The sequence below is a fragment of the Zootoca vivipara genome, chromosome 9, assembly GCF_965207765.1.
Source record: "Zootoca vivipara chromosome 9, rZooViv2.hap1.1, whole genome shotgun sequence".
Lineage (NCBI taxonomy): Eukaryota > Metazoa > Chordata > Lepidosauria > Squamata > Lacertidae > Zootoca > Zootoca vivipara.
In genome coordinates, this window is record NC_142592.1 from 30,906,303 (window position 1) to 30,925,397 (window position 19,095).

The following is a 19,095-nucleotide window of genomic DNA, read 5'->3' on the forward strand; positions in this document are numbered from 1 at the left end:
ATGCGTTTTCCAAAGGAAGCGTTCTTGCCTGTAATAGCTTCCTTGACTCTACTCATTAACCATACTGGCATCCTCTTGGACTTGGTGATACCTTCCCTGGTTTGCAGCATACAAATTCACTGTGCATATAATTTTCCAACAGCAGAAGGTCTTGAATCCATTAATTAAATATGAATCTGGTTCACCAGGCTGTTGCTATATTAATACAGTAAATATTCTTGTGGTTCATTAAGCATAGACATTTTATCTGCAACTTCCAGTATATTATAAAATGGTTCTCCCCCTTTTGTACATTAATTGCCTTCTCCAAAGCAAATAGCTTGCACGTGCAGTCTTCAGGGGACAGTCTGTGTACCCAATATATTGATTTCACAGCACTTTACAAATGACCTTTTTCTTTATTAGCCATTTCATGCCTTCATTGTTGTCATAATATATGGGTTTGTCTAATAATGCTGTAGTGTATATTCCTCTGGTATGATTTCTTACCCTACACAATATGTCTGTGTATAGTCTCTCTCTCTCTCTCTCTCTCTCTCTCTCTCTCTCTCTCTCTCTCTCTCTCTCTCTCTCTCTCTCTTTGAACGAATCATAGAGTTGGAAGAGACCACAAGGGCCATCCAGTCCAACCCCCTGCCAAGCAGGAAACACCATCAAAGCATTCTTGACATATGCCTGTCAAGCCTCTGCTTAAAGACCTCCAAAGAAGGAGACTCCACCACACTCCTTGGTAGCAAATTCCACTGCCGAACAGCTCTTACTGTCAGGAGATTCTTCCTAATGTTTAGGTGGAATCTTCTTTCTTGTAGTTTGAATCCATTGCTCCGTGTCCGCTTCTCTGGAGCAGCAGAAAACAACATTTCTCCCTCCTCTATATGACATCCATTCATATATTTGAACATGGCTATCATATCACCCCTTAACCTTCTCTTCTCCAGGCTAAACATACCCAGCTCCCTAAGCCGTTCCTCATAAGGCATCATTTCCAGGCCTTTGACCATTTTGGTTGCCCTCTTCTGGACACGTTCCAGCTTGTCAGTATCCTTCTTGAACTGTGGTGCCCAGAACTGGACACAGTACTCCAGGTGAGGTCTGACCAGAGCGGAATACATTGGGCCATCTGCTTAAGGAAAGAGCCATTGCAGATTAGCAGTTGCAACAATATGGCTGCTCTATATAAGTGCTAACAGAAATAAAAGTTTCTGTTGGAGACACAAACTTTAAAATGAAAGTTGCTGGCTGTTGGCGATGCAAACTTCAATCAGTTCAAACACTTTGTAGATATGAAAACTTCACACTAATTATGGAGTTATGAAAAGAAAAGTTTTATGTGTGTAACATCCCTAAATTTCTTCCAGTATAAGTTGATGGCTTTTTATTTGTATTGTAATATGGATTGAAAATATATTTTAATATGTCTATTCTTAATTTCAGTTTGTAATTTTGTTTATTAATTGTCTTTCCCTGATATTTCAGGGTGAAAGGGAGACAGATTAAAAATGTCTAGATAAAAAAATTTAGTCATAGTATGCTGTTAGTCATAGAAAAACAGATACTCTACTGAATTGTAACAGTAATTTTACTTAGATTCTGCCTTCCTAATGCTTCATGGGAGGTAAGCAGACATATCTGTGTGTCATTTACATGTTAATCTTACAGAATAGAACTAATCATCTCATTTCATGCTTGATTTTTGTCTGCTCTAAACCTGTAGCCTTGTTGCACAGTGAAAAATTGAATGTTGTTAAATTGTATAAACACTGAAAGATTTTTCTTCTAAAATCCTAATGTAAAACATGCATCTCAGTTTCTTTGCCTTTTGCCACAGGCACCTATTCAAAATACATTGTTTCAGATTGGAATGGAGGCAAGATGTTTTATTTGCATAACATGCATGAATAGTTTTGCTTTATTAGTTAAATCTCTTCGAAGTTTTGTGATATCAGACCTCCCAAGTTAAGAAACAAAACAATGTTAAACCTCTAGTTGAGATTCCTGCATTGCAGGGGGTTGGACTAGATGACTATTGGGGTACCTTCCAGCTCTACAATTCAATGATTCAATGATTCTCTGCATTCAGTTAAGAACTCAATTAAAATAGTCGCATGCAGATTATTTGTTTTCTACCTGATGCATGCATACAGTACAGGAGTCAACCTGGTTATTTTTTATCACTCCATCAAGTAATAAGAAGAATTTTACAATGCAGTAGCTTGCTTGGTTGCTTGATTGGTTCAGGTGTAAAACCAGGAGCTTTGATCTCTAATCCTTGTATAAAGGTAAAGGGACCCCTGACTGTTAGGTCCAGTTGCGGACAACTCTGGGGTTGCAGCGCTCATCTCGCTCTATAGGCTGAGGAAGCCGGCGTACAGCTTCCGGGTCATGTGGCCAGCATGACTAAGCCGCTTCGGGTGAACCAGAGCAGCACACGGAAACACCGTTTACCTTTCTGCCAGAGCGGTACCTATTTATCTACTTGCACTTTGACATGTTTTCGAACTGCTAGGTTGGCAGGAGCTGGGACCGAGCAACAGGAGCTCACCCTGTTGTGGGGATTTGAACCGCCGACCTTCTGATCAGCAAGCCCTAGGGCCTAGGCTCTGTAGTTTAGACCACAGTGCCACCCACGTCCCTCTAATCTTTGCTTAGTTTCATGAATTTTTTGCATAGTGATTCTTTCCATCCATTGTTGATTGCCTGGTTTGAGGTGATCTGGTTTCTGACCCTGGCTTGTCGGGCAAGCACCACCACATGTTGCTGTTGGGGACAAAATGGGGAACTTGCTTTCCTAAAATTAGTAAAGGGAAAAACAAGCAACACATTCAGAACGAGAGAAGTGTCAAGTCATTGACGACTTCTTGACATTATGCCAAATGGCGATTTGTCATTACATCTGAACACCCCATGTGACAAAGCACATAATGAAATAAAATTATTGTATGGACTCTCTACTATCTCAGAATGTACATGGAATTTTGCTTGTATGGAAAAAGAGAAATGTCTATATCAGGGACAAGATTCTCCATGTGAGGGAAGATTCGATATTATCAAACGAACTCTCCAGATGTGAAGGCCTATGCCCACAGAAATGTTTATGTTTAAGTATCTTTTAGGCTCGATTATCATGCTCATTGGGGGGGGGGATGAGTTTTGCTTGATGTTTTATCATTGTGAGATTCGAGATTTCTTTTAACCTACCGTTTGATTAATTTCCAAAAACGCTTTGAATGTTCTTCTACACAGTCCATTCACACTTTATGTATGTACAGGAGTATATTTCTGTGTGAGAATGATGTTCAAAGAAGTTCTATGGGAAAGACTAGAATGTACATCTTGAAAGCAACATATCATAGGAGGAATCCACCAGTAGAAGTAGCAGGGCACTATGGTTATGTTCTGAGGCTTCTTTTCTTACAATAGTTTTGCTTTATTTTTAAAAAAGAAAATCAGGATCTGAACCACAGCGCCTTTGAAAAGTTCCTTTTTAAACAGAAAAGGTAAATGAATAAATATAATTTTAGATCAGAAATATGAGTATGATACAATACTCTTAATAGTGTTGGCAAAACAAAGCTTGGGAGGTAGTAGGGATACTTATGCCAGTTCTTTAAAGGGATTTTTTAAGTGCTGAAGCCCCATTGTTTTGAATAGGAAATTGAGGTTAAGAAAAGAGTCGTAGCCGTATTTCAGTAGAATTATGTCTGTGTCAGTAAGTTACTGTGTTGGGACTTTCAACTTTGTTCTAAGAAATTGCATTCTTAGAATTCAAAATGATATCCCTAAGATAAATAAGATGGATTTATTTGGACTGAAATAGCTTAACAGTTTTTTTCGCCACTGTACGAAACACTTTATATGAAGTCCAGATTTTACCAGACAAAGCCCTCCAGAAGTTTCCTGCCAGAACTCAAAGCCAAAAGAGTAAATCCAAGCCTATACATTACAAGTTAATAGTGGCTTATAACATATCTCTTCTGTGGTGGTGGAGCTTTAATAGAACTCAGAGCTAATTGTATTGTGTTCAGGGTATCAAACAGCATTGGGGGCTTGTTATATAAGGGCATGGGGAGAGAAACCAGGTTTGCAGAGTTGGTTAGTAGGAGTACATTTTTTTAAAGAAGGGGCTGCTCCTGGGTGTTTAGGTAATAGGTTCAGGGCCATTACTATATTTTAGGATACAATGCCAACTATGGGGAAAAAATAACTGGTCACTATCAGCTATGCCTTAGTAACATTTACTATTAAATGTGCAGACCTCTGGAAAGTTGATTGCAGAATAAAAGAAAGGACACTCGCAATGTCTTTGTTACTTCGAATGGAAGGCAAGCATAACAAAAACCCTGCACCTCCTCCATGAGAATTTATCCATTTTTTTTCTTCCCTTTGTTGATTTTTGCATGGATGTTTTGTCCATTAATTAAAAAGAAACATGGGAGAAATATTTGGCACAGCACTGATCTAGTTCAACCTACTGCTTGATGCAAGAAATCCAGAGCTGGAGCACCCCCAAAAGATGACTGCCCAGCCTCTGCTAGAAGACCTTCAGTGAGTCAGGGCCCACAATCCTCTTGGAAAGCTTGTTCCACTGCCATAGTTTTTCTACCATTTAGAAATTCAACCAAGATTTATCTTTTTAAAAGTCTTCTGGAATTAAAGTTTTTGAAACAATGTTGAGCTGTTGAGCTTTAATTAAAGAAGTATGGAATTTAATTGATGCAATAACTGGAATATATACATAGAGAGAGAAACAATTAGGGAAACAGATATTTATGTGTATATCTATATCTATATCTGTTTCTCTTCTTGTCTCCAGTTTGTATACTTAACGATCCCTAATAGCAATTATAAGAGGTTGACTAATCAAAGACATTAATAGTAATAATAATAATAATGGCAACAGAAGCATGAGTAGATCATATAGATAGATACTTGAATGTGTTTAGCTATCAGGGCGTATGATCTCATTACTTGTGTGTTAGAATTGTGTAATTATAAACCAATTAGTTCTGCAAAGGAAAATTGAAACATTATTTTCAGAGTCAGCTTATGAAAAGAGGACCACAGTGAACTCATAACTCTACTAAGTCTGTGAATTCAGACAAAAGCCAAATTCAAATACTGTAGATCAGGGGTTCCCAACAAAATTTTCTCGAGGACCCCTCATCGAGCCGCTATTGTGACAAGGACCCCCATTAATTCCTAATCCTAAAATTAAAAAGTGAGAGCCAAATTAAGAGTCTTTTTATATTTTATATTTATACGTTTTTTACAGTTCTTCCTCTTCATCTGTAGGCCTTTGTCGTTTTAACGAGCCACTTTTTAACCAACGGTCCATTTTTAACTACGCAAACTGTAGCTTCCGCGAAAAACAACGCTTTGTTTACAAACACTACTGTTTTGGAAAGAGGCAGCGCGCGCCAGGGAGGAGGGAGGGGAATGGAGAAGACAGGGTACCTGCGCAGTAGCGCACAAATGAAGCCGACACACGCAAAGCATCTTGGGGAGGTGAGCGTTAGTAGAATGCGTGCGCTGCCTCTTTGCAAAACAGTAGTGTTTGTAAAGTGCCACCTAATGGCATACAGCAGAACTACTGCCTCTATCTAATTCTAGTTTTGCGCTAGACTCTGCTCATGCAGGAAGCAGTCAAAACAAAAAATCTGTTATCATACGAAATATATTTAATATATTTTTTATTCTAATAGCATCTTGCGGACCCCTCTGGCATAGCTCGCGGACCCTTGGGGGTCCCCGGACCACCTGTTGGGAACCATCGGGATCAATCTTGTGATGTGTGTAATACAGAACTCAAACTACATTAAAAATGCCTATGTTTTCAAGTAACAATTTCATATGCAGGATCTGTGCCAAGGCTTTGTAGAACTGTTTCTTCCTTTCCACATCTTTTTTTCATCCTTACTACTGCCAATCTACAAACCACTTAAAACCTATATATTTTACCTTATATTATTAAATTACATTGATTTTTTTTAAAGCCAATGTTAAAGTGCCCAATTGAATTAATTTGGCTTTGAATTGATGTGATGAAAATGATGTTAGCATTCAGAGTACTTTAGACAATAAGGTTATTTGTCAATAGTGATGTGCAATTTATTTATTATGTGTATATGCCACCTTTTCTCCCAGGAGACCAAGGTCATGTATATGATCCTCTTCCTCATTTTCTTCCTCCTAACAAACATGCAAAATAGGTTAAGTTGAAAGTTGATGATTTGCTCAAGGTCTATCAGTGAACTACATCATTGAGTGGCAATTTGAACCCAGGTTTCCCCAGACCTTGTCCAACATTTGTGCATCTGCCTAGGGAGTCTTGAGAGGGTGAGATAGAATTGATCCTAGGTGCCTCTGTCCCACAACCTAGCCACTAGACCCAGTTGAGTCTATGGAATGATTAAACTGAATTTTTTTAAAAATAGAGCAAAATACACTTTGAATCTAATGTTTAATATACTGATGTTTGATGATCAAAATGATTTAGAGAAATGTAGCTTCTTAGGGGAAAGAGTGGTGTGGTCTAACACTAAAAGAGGTGCATATAGAAAAGGAGGTGGCTTTGGTAAGCAAAATAGTTATTCAGCAATGCCCTAGATTCTTGAGTAAGTTAGTTTTACTCATTAAGAATTGAAAATGGGTCACCAAAATAATTTCAGAATCAGGCTGTAAATTAAACCACTACTAGAGTCAACAAGCATACTGCAAGGTAAATGCGTGGATTTTAATATAAATACCTGTAGGATCACATTACTAATGTTGTGCTTTGTCTGTGTCTGTGGAATTGAATTCAAAGGTAATGAATTGCCTTAAGTGTTGGCTTACTTCTTCAGTTATTATTTCTTTAGTACATCAAACAGAGTAAACAATTTGGTGTGGTATAATATGTTTTCTAAAAATCCAAACAAGGAACCATTTACTGAACAGTTGCTGAAGGCCAGCTGTGGATCCCTCATAATCATAGTAAAAAACAAAATGGACACAGTGAATTAGCAAACATCTGTTTTGTTTAGGAAAGCAAAATTGTACGCCATGGAAGTGGGCAGCTTGTATTTATATGTGAACTGTTTGGTAATTAAATGGTTAGCACATTTGTGTTAAAATAAGTTTAGACAGTTGTTGCCTCAACTCCAACAAAAAGCTAATTAGATTTTCAAACTAAATAAGAATTAATCTAGTTGAGGTTAACTCAACCTGTTAATATTGTTGGGGAAGCATCGCTTTAAAAGTATCTGTGTCTGGATTTGTTTCAGTACAAAACCACAGAAGAAAGAAAGAGATGTAAATTGCAGAATGTAAGGGAAGTGGGGTCAAAGAGAGACAGATGAATTTTAAACGTTAGATCAGATACGTTAGATCAGATACACAAAATTTGGAAATGTGTGAATTTTGACGGATAGCAGCATGCTAGCGTGCTCTGGTCCATGGGGTCACAAGGAGTCGGACACGACTAAACGACTAAACAACAACAACAGCATTTTGTTTTAGGAAGTGTGAAGTAGGTAAGTTCACATTAAAATGTGAGCTGAACTAAATTTCCACCTCTCATTGTAACACACCCACACACCAACCACAGGTATACAAATTGAATTGGTTTTCTGTTCTAGTTCATTGCTGGGTGCGCTGACGCTCATGCCAAGCTCCATTGACCTGTAGCCTGGTGGACATCCTTCTCCCCACCTTCACAATTGCTTTCTTTCACAAACTTTGCTGCTACACCTCCCAAGGTGGCTTCACATTTTTTTGCCAGAAAAGAAACTATTCACTGCTCCCTCCCAAGTTACATCCTTTACCATTTCCTAGCTGAGAGGTTCTAGGAATTAAAGTTTCATCTATTGGCAGCAAACATCAGAGGACTAACTTACTTCCATACCTTTCCCAGTGGGCATGTTTTGTAATTAAATATGGCATGTGTGAGTAAGCCTTGTTTGCAAACTGCCATGTCCACTAACATCAGTACAATGAAGTATTTAGCATTTGCTGCTCAGTTGGATTATTGTCTTCCCACCTGTCAAGACTATACACTATGGTTTGCTTTATTATGTCTTGACTGACGGTGTAGCAAATACTTTCCCCTACAGTAGATTAACTGAAAGGATGTCTGTCTTACTTAATGTTTCCCTAATACAGTGGGGGCATAAAGGTTTCTGTACAATAACCTTAGCTGGAGGAGAACGGGTGCTAGACATGCAGTTCTGACCTGATCCAACTGGCAGGCTGTGCATGTAATATCACAGGTTAGTTGTTTAAGTGGCGGGAAGAAGGGATTGGATTTAGTCATTCTCTCCATCAATTAACTGACCACTGCAATTGCTAATTAACGTCATGGGTCATCCCAGATAAGGAAGACATGAGTCTGATAGTCAACACTTTATTGGCAAGAGAAGAATTTACAGCAGTTTCCACATTGCTCTGGATACACACACATAAACATGATTTTATCCTCTAGGCAGCTGTCCATAGGTCTGGGCCCTATGGAACAGTTGCAGCAACAGTTGGGCCCCTCCCCTCCCCTGCCTTATATCCCCTCCTCTGATGAGTTGTGTGCCTGCAACCTGAGACTTCTGCACAGAGGTCCACTGCTCTTCCCTTTCCAACCCCCTCCTGGTTCTAGGAGACAGTGAGGTGGGGGAAGATGGGGAATCTATGGACCCATCCCTTGCCTGAACTCCCCTTTCTTCCTCTGTTATATGTCGTGTGCCTTCCTCTGCCTTGGACTGCCCCTGGTTCCTGCCTTGCAGGTGGTGTGACACCCCATAAATCACTAGTCCCCTTTCCTGGTTCACTACCCTGGTCCCTTGCCTCCACCCCACACTCTTTGGAGCCGTGCCGGTCCCTGACAATTAATCTAACTCGAGTTCAGGTGCCTTGGGACCTATGGGCTACTGTTTTTTTTTTTGAAGAGTTCTCTCTCTTTGCCCTTCAGATAGCATCTGACTGGAATGTGTCAATGACTAAACTATAAATTAATTAATTAATTAATTAAATTGTGAATTGCCTTCCATGTATGTGCCCCAGGGCGTTTGATAGAGGTGTTGTTAAACATTATTATTAACGTGTCGTCATAAACAGTAAAAGAGAACCTTTTAAGAGCAGCACAACTGAGTACAGGAAAAGCTGATCAAAGCAAAAATGCCTTCGGTTGTTTACGGAAAGTATAGATAGAAGCGACCTGTGGTATGTCAGTGGGGATATTGTTACACAGAACAGGGCCGGCCTCAATGAAAGCCCTGCTCCATTGGAGTGCTCCAAGTTGCTGTGGAGTGGGTTTCTGCCATCTTAGTGAGTCTTCCTCTTCCTTGTTCAGAGAAAGAGAAAGAAAAATCATGTCATGTATGCTAGACTCTTGCACGTTTGGTCACTTCTCATGTTTAGGTCTTACCATTACAATCAAAGGTACAAGTTATTCAGGTCATATGGTTACCCCCTGCACCAGATTTTTGCCCCTTCCCTTTATTTAACAAATCAACGGCCTCTTGCCCAAGCCTCACTAAATGTGAATCTGCAGATAATATACATCAGTAGGAGGAGGTTTTTATTGGAAGCCTCCTATAGTTATTGTTCAAAGGGACCACTGGATTTGAACTGAGATCTAAAGCTAATCTGTGGGGTTGGGTGGATGATGACTCAGTTTAAGCAATGCTTGTCTCTGGTTGGGATCATTTTGACAGCCAGTGCCGTTTTCTTTTTCTTCTGACACTCAACACCACAATTAACAGTTGTGTGATGTGTCGATGCCTGAACAGTGATCATTTGCAGCAACACACTGCTGGGAAGCATCAGCTGCCAAGCCTGCTGTTTTCTGCAGTTGCAGCATGATGTTTGAGCACCTTCCTGTGGTGTTCTGCTGGAACTGCAAGGCAGACAGTTACCTGAGTCATCCTAAAATGGTGAATAGATTACGAAGAGCAGATCCACTGAAGAGCTGAATAAAGAACATTCCTCAAAATGGATGTACTTACTCTCCAGTTTTTTGATATATTTCTCTGAAGAAAATCATCAACAACATCTATTAAATGTCATTGTTTATGTTGTATTTTGAGAGAGAGAGAGAGAGAGAGAGAGAGAGAGAGAGAGAGAGAGAGAGAGAGAGAGAGAGAGAGAGAGAGTTGTAGATATCACCGTCAGCACAAACATTCTTGGGGTGGCTTACTGTATTACAAATGTAGCAAGATAGTGTTATTTGGCTATAAATATACTGATAGCATATTGGCTGTAAAAATCCTGTCAGTAATTCATGAAAAGGAAAGCTTCAAGCTACCATAAATATTATTGCATTCACTGAGATCTCATTGTTTTCATACTGTATATTTGAGAAAATTTGGTCCCTGGTATGTCAGCCTTGCTGCTAGTAGTTGTGATGATTAAATTCTGGCCAGGTTTATGGGACTATATTCAATATTGGTAGTACTCAGAGTAGACCCATTGAAATTAATTGGCAAGTTTGTCATGTCCATCAATTTCAAAGGGTCCTGTGAAGTAGGACTAATATTGCATGCGGCCCTAACACAGGCACCCCCAAACTTTGGACTACAATTCCCATCATCCCTGACCACTGGTCCTGTTAGCTAGGGATCATGGGAGTTGTAGGCCAAAACATCTGGAGGGCCGCAGTTTGAGAATGCCTGCCCTAACACAACCTTGATGCCAGGTAGTTTAAAGCATTCATTGATTTTAATGATTCAGTACTTTTCTCCCTGTGGCTTGGAGATAGATAGGGACTTCAAAGGTTGTTCATGATTGCTACACTGAAGATTTCAGCTACAGTACTTACATTATTATTATTTTTTAATCTCACGACTGCTGAGAATCTATTTAATTATCTTGTATTTTAAGTGGAACCACTGGAATCCTGCATAATGTGAATACTGGAGAGCAAAAGGCACGCTGAACTCGCCATTTGCTCAGCAAGGGTTTGAAAGGCAGAGTTTGTGAGTTACAGTGTACAAAGTATTCTGTTAAATAACATGAACTGAGTCACAATTTGAAACAGATACATTTTGTTGCCTGCCTGTGTCTTTCCCCCTCTTATGTGGCTGGCTTAACATCCCAAAAAGCTTTTGTGTTTCCTTAAGGCTGAATGAAAATGAGACAGCCCCTCCCGCTGTTTCCTGCAATTGCTTTATGCAGCTATATACCCATACCTGGGATGCGTCTGATCTTATAAGACAAGGCTTCACTTAAGCAGAGCTCAGAGCTTTACATTTTGTCTTTGCTTAGAGATTTTATTGTTTTAATATGTGGCCCCAACTAAGGCATGTTTTACAGGAAGCCCCATGAGTAAGTGTGCATAGAATTGTAAACTTAATCTAATTTAAGTGTGTATGTACAGTGTACACACACACACACACACACACAGTATATATAGCTGTATCTATTATATATATATTGAAAAGTTCCTTATATCTTCACTATGCATTTAGGCATCTCTTAAATGTTATGACCAAATTTTGCATGATGGTTTCAGAGATCAAGGAGCAAGTTTTCATTTGTGTCTGGCTACAGTTGTACATCATTTTTTTAATCAAGAAGGTGGATTGCACTTTTCAAAACTGCACTGATTTTAACCACTATTTTCTAAACTGCAGACAACCAGGCAAACAATAATTCCACAAAGCACTGGAAACTTTTCTTTAGTTAAAGCTTTCTAATGATGGCTCAAGGAGCATCTCTTCCCTTCATCCTATTCCCATTGAGGCCTGCTTTGGGCAAATAGAAGGCTTGGACTTTCAGAATTGTGGGCTTCTGGGCCTCGTCAAGGAAGCGGAAGCTTGAGTCAGAGCTGTGAAACGCACGAAAATACCCCAGAGCCAGGTAGACTGCAGTTGCTTAGGCAAAATCTCAGCCCAAACAGGAAGTCTTTTATGCCTTCTCCTGCCAAGTAGGGCCTGGTGGGCAGCCTAAGGAGGCAGCTGTAGCCCTGAGCAGGAGAATACTCCTGTGCTGCCCAGTGAGGTGTTCCAAACTGCAGTTCTGGGCCTCACTCAAGAGGGAACTGCACAGACAGATGAGGTTTCCAGTTGGGAATCTTGACACTATATGGTTGTTACAATCCTCTGAGAGATAAGCCACCATTATCCCCAGTATTCAGATGTTTAAGGTAGACATCTCCCCAAAGGTATAGTGCACTGAGCTGGGATTTGACTCCAAATTGACCAAGCTGAAAGCTCAGATCAGTGTACCAGTACAGAAACTGACATGTTTGTTTCCAATAATATAAGGCTGACTTGAAGTGTCTGAATAATCCCATTAGGATTTAAGAGCTTGCCTTTTTAATCAATTCACCTCAAGCATGCATGTGAGTCCCCTGAGCTTGTACCAATCTCTCATTGGGGAGGACATTGTGATAAAGGGGAAGAAAAACAAGTATATTGCCTGATGTGAATTGACTCAAGAAGTGCTACAAAAATGTTTAAACTTCTGCACGATATAAGCAGAAGCCCGTCTGTATAACAAAGAGGGCTTTTCAGAGTTGTATCATCAGGTAGCTTCTCTGTTCCACTGTGATTTGCCAGGTCTCTCTTGTAAATAAGACCGTAACGTATCTTTGCCTCCTGAACTTTATGGCTGGGGTGTGAGGGAGAGAGAAATCATTTCTGAGTTCTTATGAATGTGACTCTCAGAGGTTGTGGAAGGGTCAGAGCATCAGGCAGCCAAAGGTTGGTAGGTGCTTGGCAGATGGGTCTGTCGAGCCTCTTGCTGGCTGCCAATGCTAATGGAACAGAAAGGAGATCCAAACTTTGCTCGCTGTGGAAAATGAACAACTTTCTTGTATTCACATAGCTCTGGAAGCTGGCTCAAGCTTATACTTGGCTGTACAATGTTGGAACAGCGGTGTAACAGCCCAATAAACTGGTTTGCCTCATGAAAGCTATACTTGCATTAGCCAAGAATGGATGCTGTTGTAAAAATCAGAAAGTGTGGAGGTTTTCTTGTGTTGTCATTGGCTTAATACTCGAATTTAAGCTCACAGGTTTTTTTATGCTGTCTGGTGTGCTCTGTGCTGTACCAGTGTGCCTGTAACCATTTACCTCTCCCTGCATATACCCTACTATTGTACATACTGAGTATATCTCTATTGCATTGTTCCTTTCAATTAAAGGGGGTGATTTGGTACCATCTTAAGCTATTAAGTTCATCAAACAAATGGGGAACAAGTATATAGCCATAGCCACACACACACACACTTAAGGTTCCCCCACCCCAGTGATAAAGAAGCCCTGTTGAGAAATGGGTTTCATTGCATACACTAAAAGCAAAGGGGAGGAAGCAGGAGCCCTGAACCCAGTATTCTGGCCACAGTAGTCCCAAACCCCATGCTTTAGCAGAAGCACTTAAATGCACACAGCTGTATGAAGTCTGCAACTTTGCATGATCGACTTGGAAACCACGTGGAATGCCTATCTGTGTGTATTGCAGCCGTATGCTCAGTCCTGTGACAGCAATTTGTAATTTAACTGTTTTTCATACTGGATTTTAAAATGTTGTAACACGCTCTGGAACCTGCTGGTGAAGTGTGGCTAATAAATTTAACAGCATCAACAATGAGAATAATGCAGGCCTCCCTTTCAGACAGCCCAGCAAATGCTCTATGCACATGCAAACAACTTCTGAACAGGGTTTCTGGTCCATTATTCATCAGGTACATCCCCTGTGCTGCCTAGGGCTCTATGGCTCACATCATGACTTTCTAAGAGATCATTCTCACTTTTAACAACTGAGAAATCAACAGTTTATTTATTCATTTAAATTTTTATACCGCCCTTTATCCACAGATCTCAGGGTGGTTCACCACATAAATTTAGAGGGATGTATGCTCTATGCATTAACGCAGCAGCCCTCAAACTAGATATTGCCCATATTTTGGCAAATAAAGCTCATCGCTTGGGATCCTTCTATTTTTTTATTTTTACTTTTGCTTCTTTATATTCAAGGTGTTATTTCAAATCTTGTTCAATTTTGCTATGTGTGAAATGTATATCTATATTTGGGCATTATAAAGTATAATATAATTTCCTTTGCTCGTCTGATGACAAGTACTTCAAGAATCCTAATACTAACATGAAGAATAGATAGATAATAACACAAGGAAGTTGCTTCCTTGCTCAAGTTGTCCTATCCTGTCTAGCGTTTCATGTTGCAAGCAGTTACCAGGCATCCCCAAACTGCGGCCCTCCAGATGTTTTGGCCTACAACTCCCATGATCCCTAGCTAAGAGGACCAGTGGTCGGTCAGGGATTATGGGAATTGTAGTCCAAAACATCTGGAGGGCCGAAGTTTGGGGGTGCCTGAGTTAAGCTTTCCCTTGCACACACACACACACATTGGGACCACACAGATGCAGAATTTATTATTTTACATCTTGTTGAGATTGTTCTGTTAAGGCTCAGATGATTCCAGCTCCTGGTATGTAGTGGAACCAATTTGTGTTGAATGCAGTTGTTTTATATATAAAAAACAAAACAGTGGGCTAAGAGAGGGAACTTTTTAAGGAAATGAGTAAGTCTGTAGTTTGTTCCAGGGATCAGTTACTGAGAAGCATTAGCAAAGTTGAGCACAGTGACTAATGCTCTGCATGTTTTTCATTTAGATGTGACGCTTGACACAGTCTGTCAGTGTAAACTTTCTAATAGTGAAAAATAATTGAAAGCTGAATGAACAAATAAACAGGACAACAAGTTTTGCATGTGAGGATGCCTTCCCCTACTTTTATTGACAAGACAAGAATTGCCACCCTGTCAAAATCAAAATGACTCTAATAAATGGCTGACTTGCTTCCTTTTTATGTCGTTTGCATGCTGAACGTGGGAGTGAAGAGTTGAGTTTATTTATGTGCTGGCTTGCAAGGAATTTGTTTCAAAATAGAATACTGCAAGAGCTCACTGGAAGAATGTACAAAGCCATGCTCTCTCTTTGGTTTGCCCTGTTGCTTCCTACAGCATAACTGGAAATTGAAACATAAAACTGCACAGCTTAAAAGCATTAGATAATTATCAGCTGTTGTAGCTGTGATAGTTCTATTTTAAAACAGAAGCTCATAGTGGAAAATGCAGATTAAACAAATACCACACATCTGGAATGCAAATGATGGAGGGAAGGGGAGTCAGTAGTAAAACATTAGAAGTATGCACAAGAGGCATTGCAGAACTGCAAACAGGTGTTTTTTTTAAAACTGAAAGGAATCTTTATATTGTAAACACTTTAAGAAAAGAAAACGGCTGGAATGAATACGTGAAGCATAAAAGTAAGCAGAAAGGATGTGTGCACTGATGTGTTAGGCACGTGAACTTTTTGCTATTTTGTACACCTCTTTCCTTGTCTGTTGCTCCATTCAGTGCCCATCACTTCATTGTGTGAATGGCTGGTGAGAAAAGAAGTATCCAGCACTCATCTTTGTCTGCTCTTTCCTTGCAAGACCCTTCCCTGGGGACTATCCCACTTTGGAGAATTTAGTGTGCTTTTGAGTTAATTAGTTAAATGTGTGGCTACTGTTTCTGTGTCTGCGGATTCCAAATTCCTCTCTGCAACAGCTCCCCCCCCCCCACCCAATGACTTTAGTGGGAGCCACCTGCTGGCAGAAATCTGAGTTCCCAATGCATTGGCTGCCCACTGGCTTTGAAAGAGGATTAGAGAAACAGTTGAAGGAAGGGTTCTTCTCTAGAACAAGAGTTTAAACTGGTTATTCTTTTAAATGACGTTTTGTTTTTAGTTGTGCGACTTCTGCAGTTCAGTATTATGGATTTTGAAAGTGGAATTAATATTTTATTTCTTATACCGATTTCATTTTGCTCGAAATTGTAACCCACTTAGAGGTTTTTGTTGAAATACGAAGTGGTATATACATTAAATAAACAAGCAATATAAATTTGTCAAAGTTCAGTGAGATGCAAACCCTTTGTTTGGCTAACTATCAATCATGGTAGAAGAATAACCTCCCCGCACATTATTTTTCACACTTGAGAAAGCAGAGGAGAAGTGGCAGCTGTGGTCTTAAAAAAATTCTGCTTGTTTGCCTATCTGTTATGTTGCCTATATTCAGTGCTTTTCTTCTAGAAAAAGGGGGACGGTACTCACCATGAAAATGTTACTATAAGTGTTTTTAACCCGTGCTGTTCTTCTAGAAAAAAGGTGCCAGTACTGTGTATACTTGAGTACCCCCAGAAAAATGTTATTCCAGTCTCATGATCATCTTGGCCTTTTTTGAAGTGTGGGTACCAGAAGTGAGCACAATATTCCCAGTGCAGTCTCACTGTAGAGTCATTTACTATCAGTCAAATAGCTGGCAGCTTTATTTCCAACCCCTTTCTTATTGACATAGATTTAACCATTTTCACTCCTGCCTCTGAGGTCAATGTATTTGTTGCAGTATCTACCATGACTCTAAAATCTCTGTCCTTGGCAGGCGCCACCAGTTCAAAACGTGTGAAGTTGGGATGTCCAGAAACTGATAACCTTATTCATCAGTCTTTGGACTGAAAACCTTTTTGAAAATCTAAGCACACAATCTCAACCAGATCACCCCTACTCATATGCTTATTGACACTCAGTGTCATTTCCTGTTCAGTCTCTCTCTTGTCCAACCTGCCAACTGACTTCCACTGTTAACATCTTTGGTTTAACTGTCAACACAGCATATTTTCAAAATATATGCAGTTCTTTCAACAATGTGACCTCTATGTACGTGTTGGTTTTGCAACCCTATATGGGCATTTCAGCACATTTAAGCAAAGGTGACAGGACAAATGAAACTGTCTCACCGCAGCAAGCAGTTGTATGACTGTTGCATACAGTGAACAAGAAACATTGTCACCCACAGGGTTGCGAATGACAAACCCAATGAATTTGTGCCAAACACACACATGCAACACAGTTTGCCCTTCGTTTCCTTTTTATTTGCTCCTGAACAAGGTGTACTCTTTACCGTTATGTAGTCATGGCTCTTTCAGTAAACTCTTCCAAGTTATTGAGGGAGGTCTCCTTAAAGATGACTTGATTGCCTAAACAGACCATGTGGCAATGATAACTTATTGCATTAATATACATCTGGAGGGCTGGAAGGTACTGGGAATATATCTATCTATTAAAAAAATGACACAGGGAAAATACACCACAGGACTTAAAACAGCACCACTCAGCATCGTTTTCAGTCTATGTACATTTAAGTGAATCAGATCAGACTAAGAGTAAATTTTGACATAAGTTTCCTTGGCATTCCTAAAGGGGCTTTTGCTTGGTCACAGTGACTGTGGCGTTTCATTGTGCAATAAAATGATTCATTCATGGTTAAAAAAAATGGCATGGGGACAGAATTTTTTAAAAGGTTTTAAAGGTTATTTTTTTCTTCTGACTCCTTAAACTGGAATGTGCTTCAGAACTCTGCTCATCTGTAAGCCAACATTTGTTTTAAGAATTTTTATTGTCTCTCTTTCTCTCCCCATTTCTCCCACTCCCTCTATTCTGCAGATCTACACTGACTGGGCAAATCACTATCTAGCAAAATCTGGCCACAAGCGGCTGATCAAGGACTTGCAACAGGACATTGCAGATGGAGTTCTGCTAGCAGAAATCATCCAGATCATTGGTAAGTTCTGTGCTCTGAGCCACAGCATGATCTGACTTCTGGCTCAGGAAGGAAAAGGCAATAGAAGTAGAGCCAGCTTGACTGTAAGATGGGCACCAAATAGAGAGCTGTGACTTGGCCTCCAATTTCTCACATATTTTGTGTGTGTGTGTGTGTGTGTGTGTGTGTGTGTGTGTCTGCTCCACCATTCTTTTAAGGGCCAGAAAACTGTTTCACACACTTGGCATTGTTTGAAATGAATGCTTCATTAAGCCATATGTCTCCAATGTGTGCATTTTATTAGCTGGAGTGGTTTATACTTTCTGAGATGCCTTGAAACTGTATCCTGATCCCACAAAGACAATTGTGGACGATTTCATGTCAGCAGTCATTTGGCAGGGGCTGGAGAATTGGTAGCAACCTCCTTTTTCACTTCCCCTTTGCATGATTTGTGCACAGGGAAGGAACTGCTGTTAACAAGGCAGATTGTTACTGTGTAGGGTTTCAGTGTGCTTAGAGCAAAGTTCAGGATCTGCAAAATTCTTGTATGTCTGTTTACTTTCTCCTTTGTGGTCACATAGTTTACTCTGACTTTTTTTTTTAACCCTCACTGTTTTCCTTCAGCAAATGAAAAGGTTGAAGATATCAATGGCTGTCCTCGAAGCCAGTCTCAAATGGTAAGAATAAATCAGATTTTTGTGTTATGATGTCACATCTGAGCTTTACTGGATTGTGTACTACTGGCTATTCATTTTTACTTTATGTTGATTATGCTGTGCATATTTCCTTTGGCTTTTAGAAAACGTAGACTTGGTTTGTTATCTTTGGATAGAAGCAAGTTCAGGGTATAAGGGAGCTGAACTAGAAAACGCCATTAGCACTGACTATTAGATTAATTATGAATGTATTTATTTCAACTTATTTCTATGTTACTCAGATTTATATGGATACTTTCAATTCCAAAGCTGCTTTAAAGACAGAAAACAGCAGTACCAATTTTGAGTGGAGTCTTTGTGTCTGGACTACTGGTTTGAAATAAGGCGTTTGCCAACTCTTAATGAATATAAATAGCCTTTCTGCTTGTCCACAATGAAGTCCAGTTAAATAGTCTGACTTACAAATTTAAGAAGTATCTCTTGAGACATGTGTAACCTTCTGCTGGAAGAGACTGAGCTAAAACCAGCAAGTACTTGAAAGTCAGCATATATCCCAAGGCAATTAGTTTCCCATCCAGAAGTGGGACTTAAATTTTGTACTCTTTATTGATTAGCAGTGTCTGTGGCTATAAAGAGAATTCACTGCAGTGTAGGATGTTGTGGAAATAACACATGGAGTCTCCCTTTCCCCAGATCCCTCAGTTAATTTTCTCCCCACTTGTTGTTGTGTGTGTGTGTTTTTAATGACATTTGTAGAGGATTGTTTTAATTGCTTAGCGGCATAATGACACTGTATGTTTTAGCTGCTAATCATACTTTGGGTAAAATCTCTGCTAGATAGATGAGAAAGGAGCCTGCTAACATTCAGTG

General features: G+C 39.8%; 1 protein-coding gene across 7 annotated transcripts in view; it reads left to right on the plus strand.

The window, feature by feature from the left end:
- The window catches only part of NAV3 (neuron navigator 3), a 448,025-nt gene that overhangs the window by 251,461 nt on the left and 177,469 nt on the right, over window positions 1-19,095 (plus strand). For all 7 annotated transcript variants that reach the window (XM_035127692.3, XM_088676973.1, XM_088676974.1 and 4 more), the window contains 2 exons: window positions 17,473-17,590; window positions 18,194-18,246. In XM_035127692.3, coding sequence (XP_034983583.3) covers window positions 17,473-17,590; window positions 18,194-18,246 — 171 coding nt within the window. The remainder of the gene's footprint in view (window positions 1-17,472; window positions 17,591-18,193; window positions 18,247-19,095) is intronic.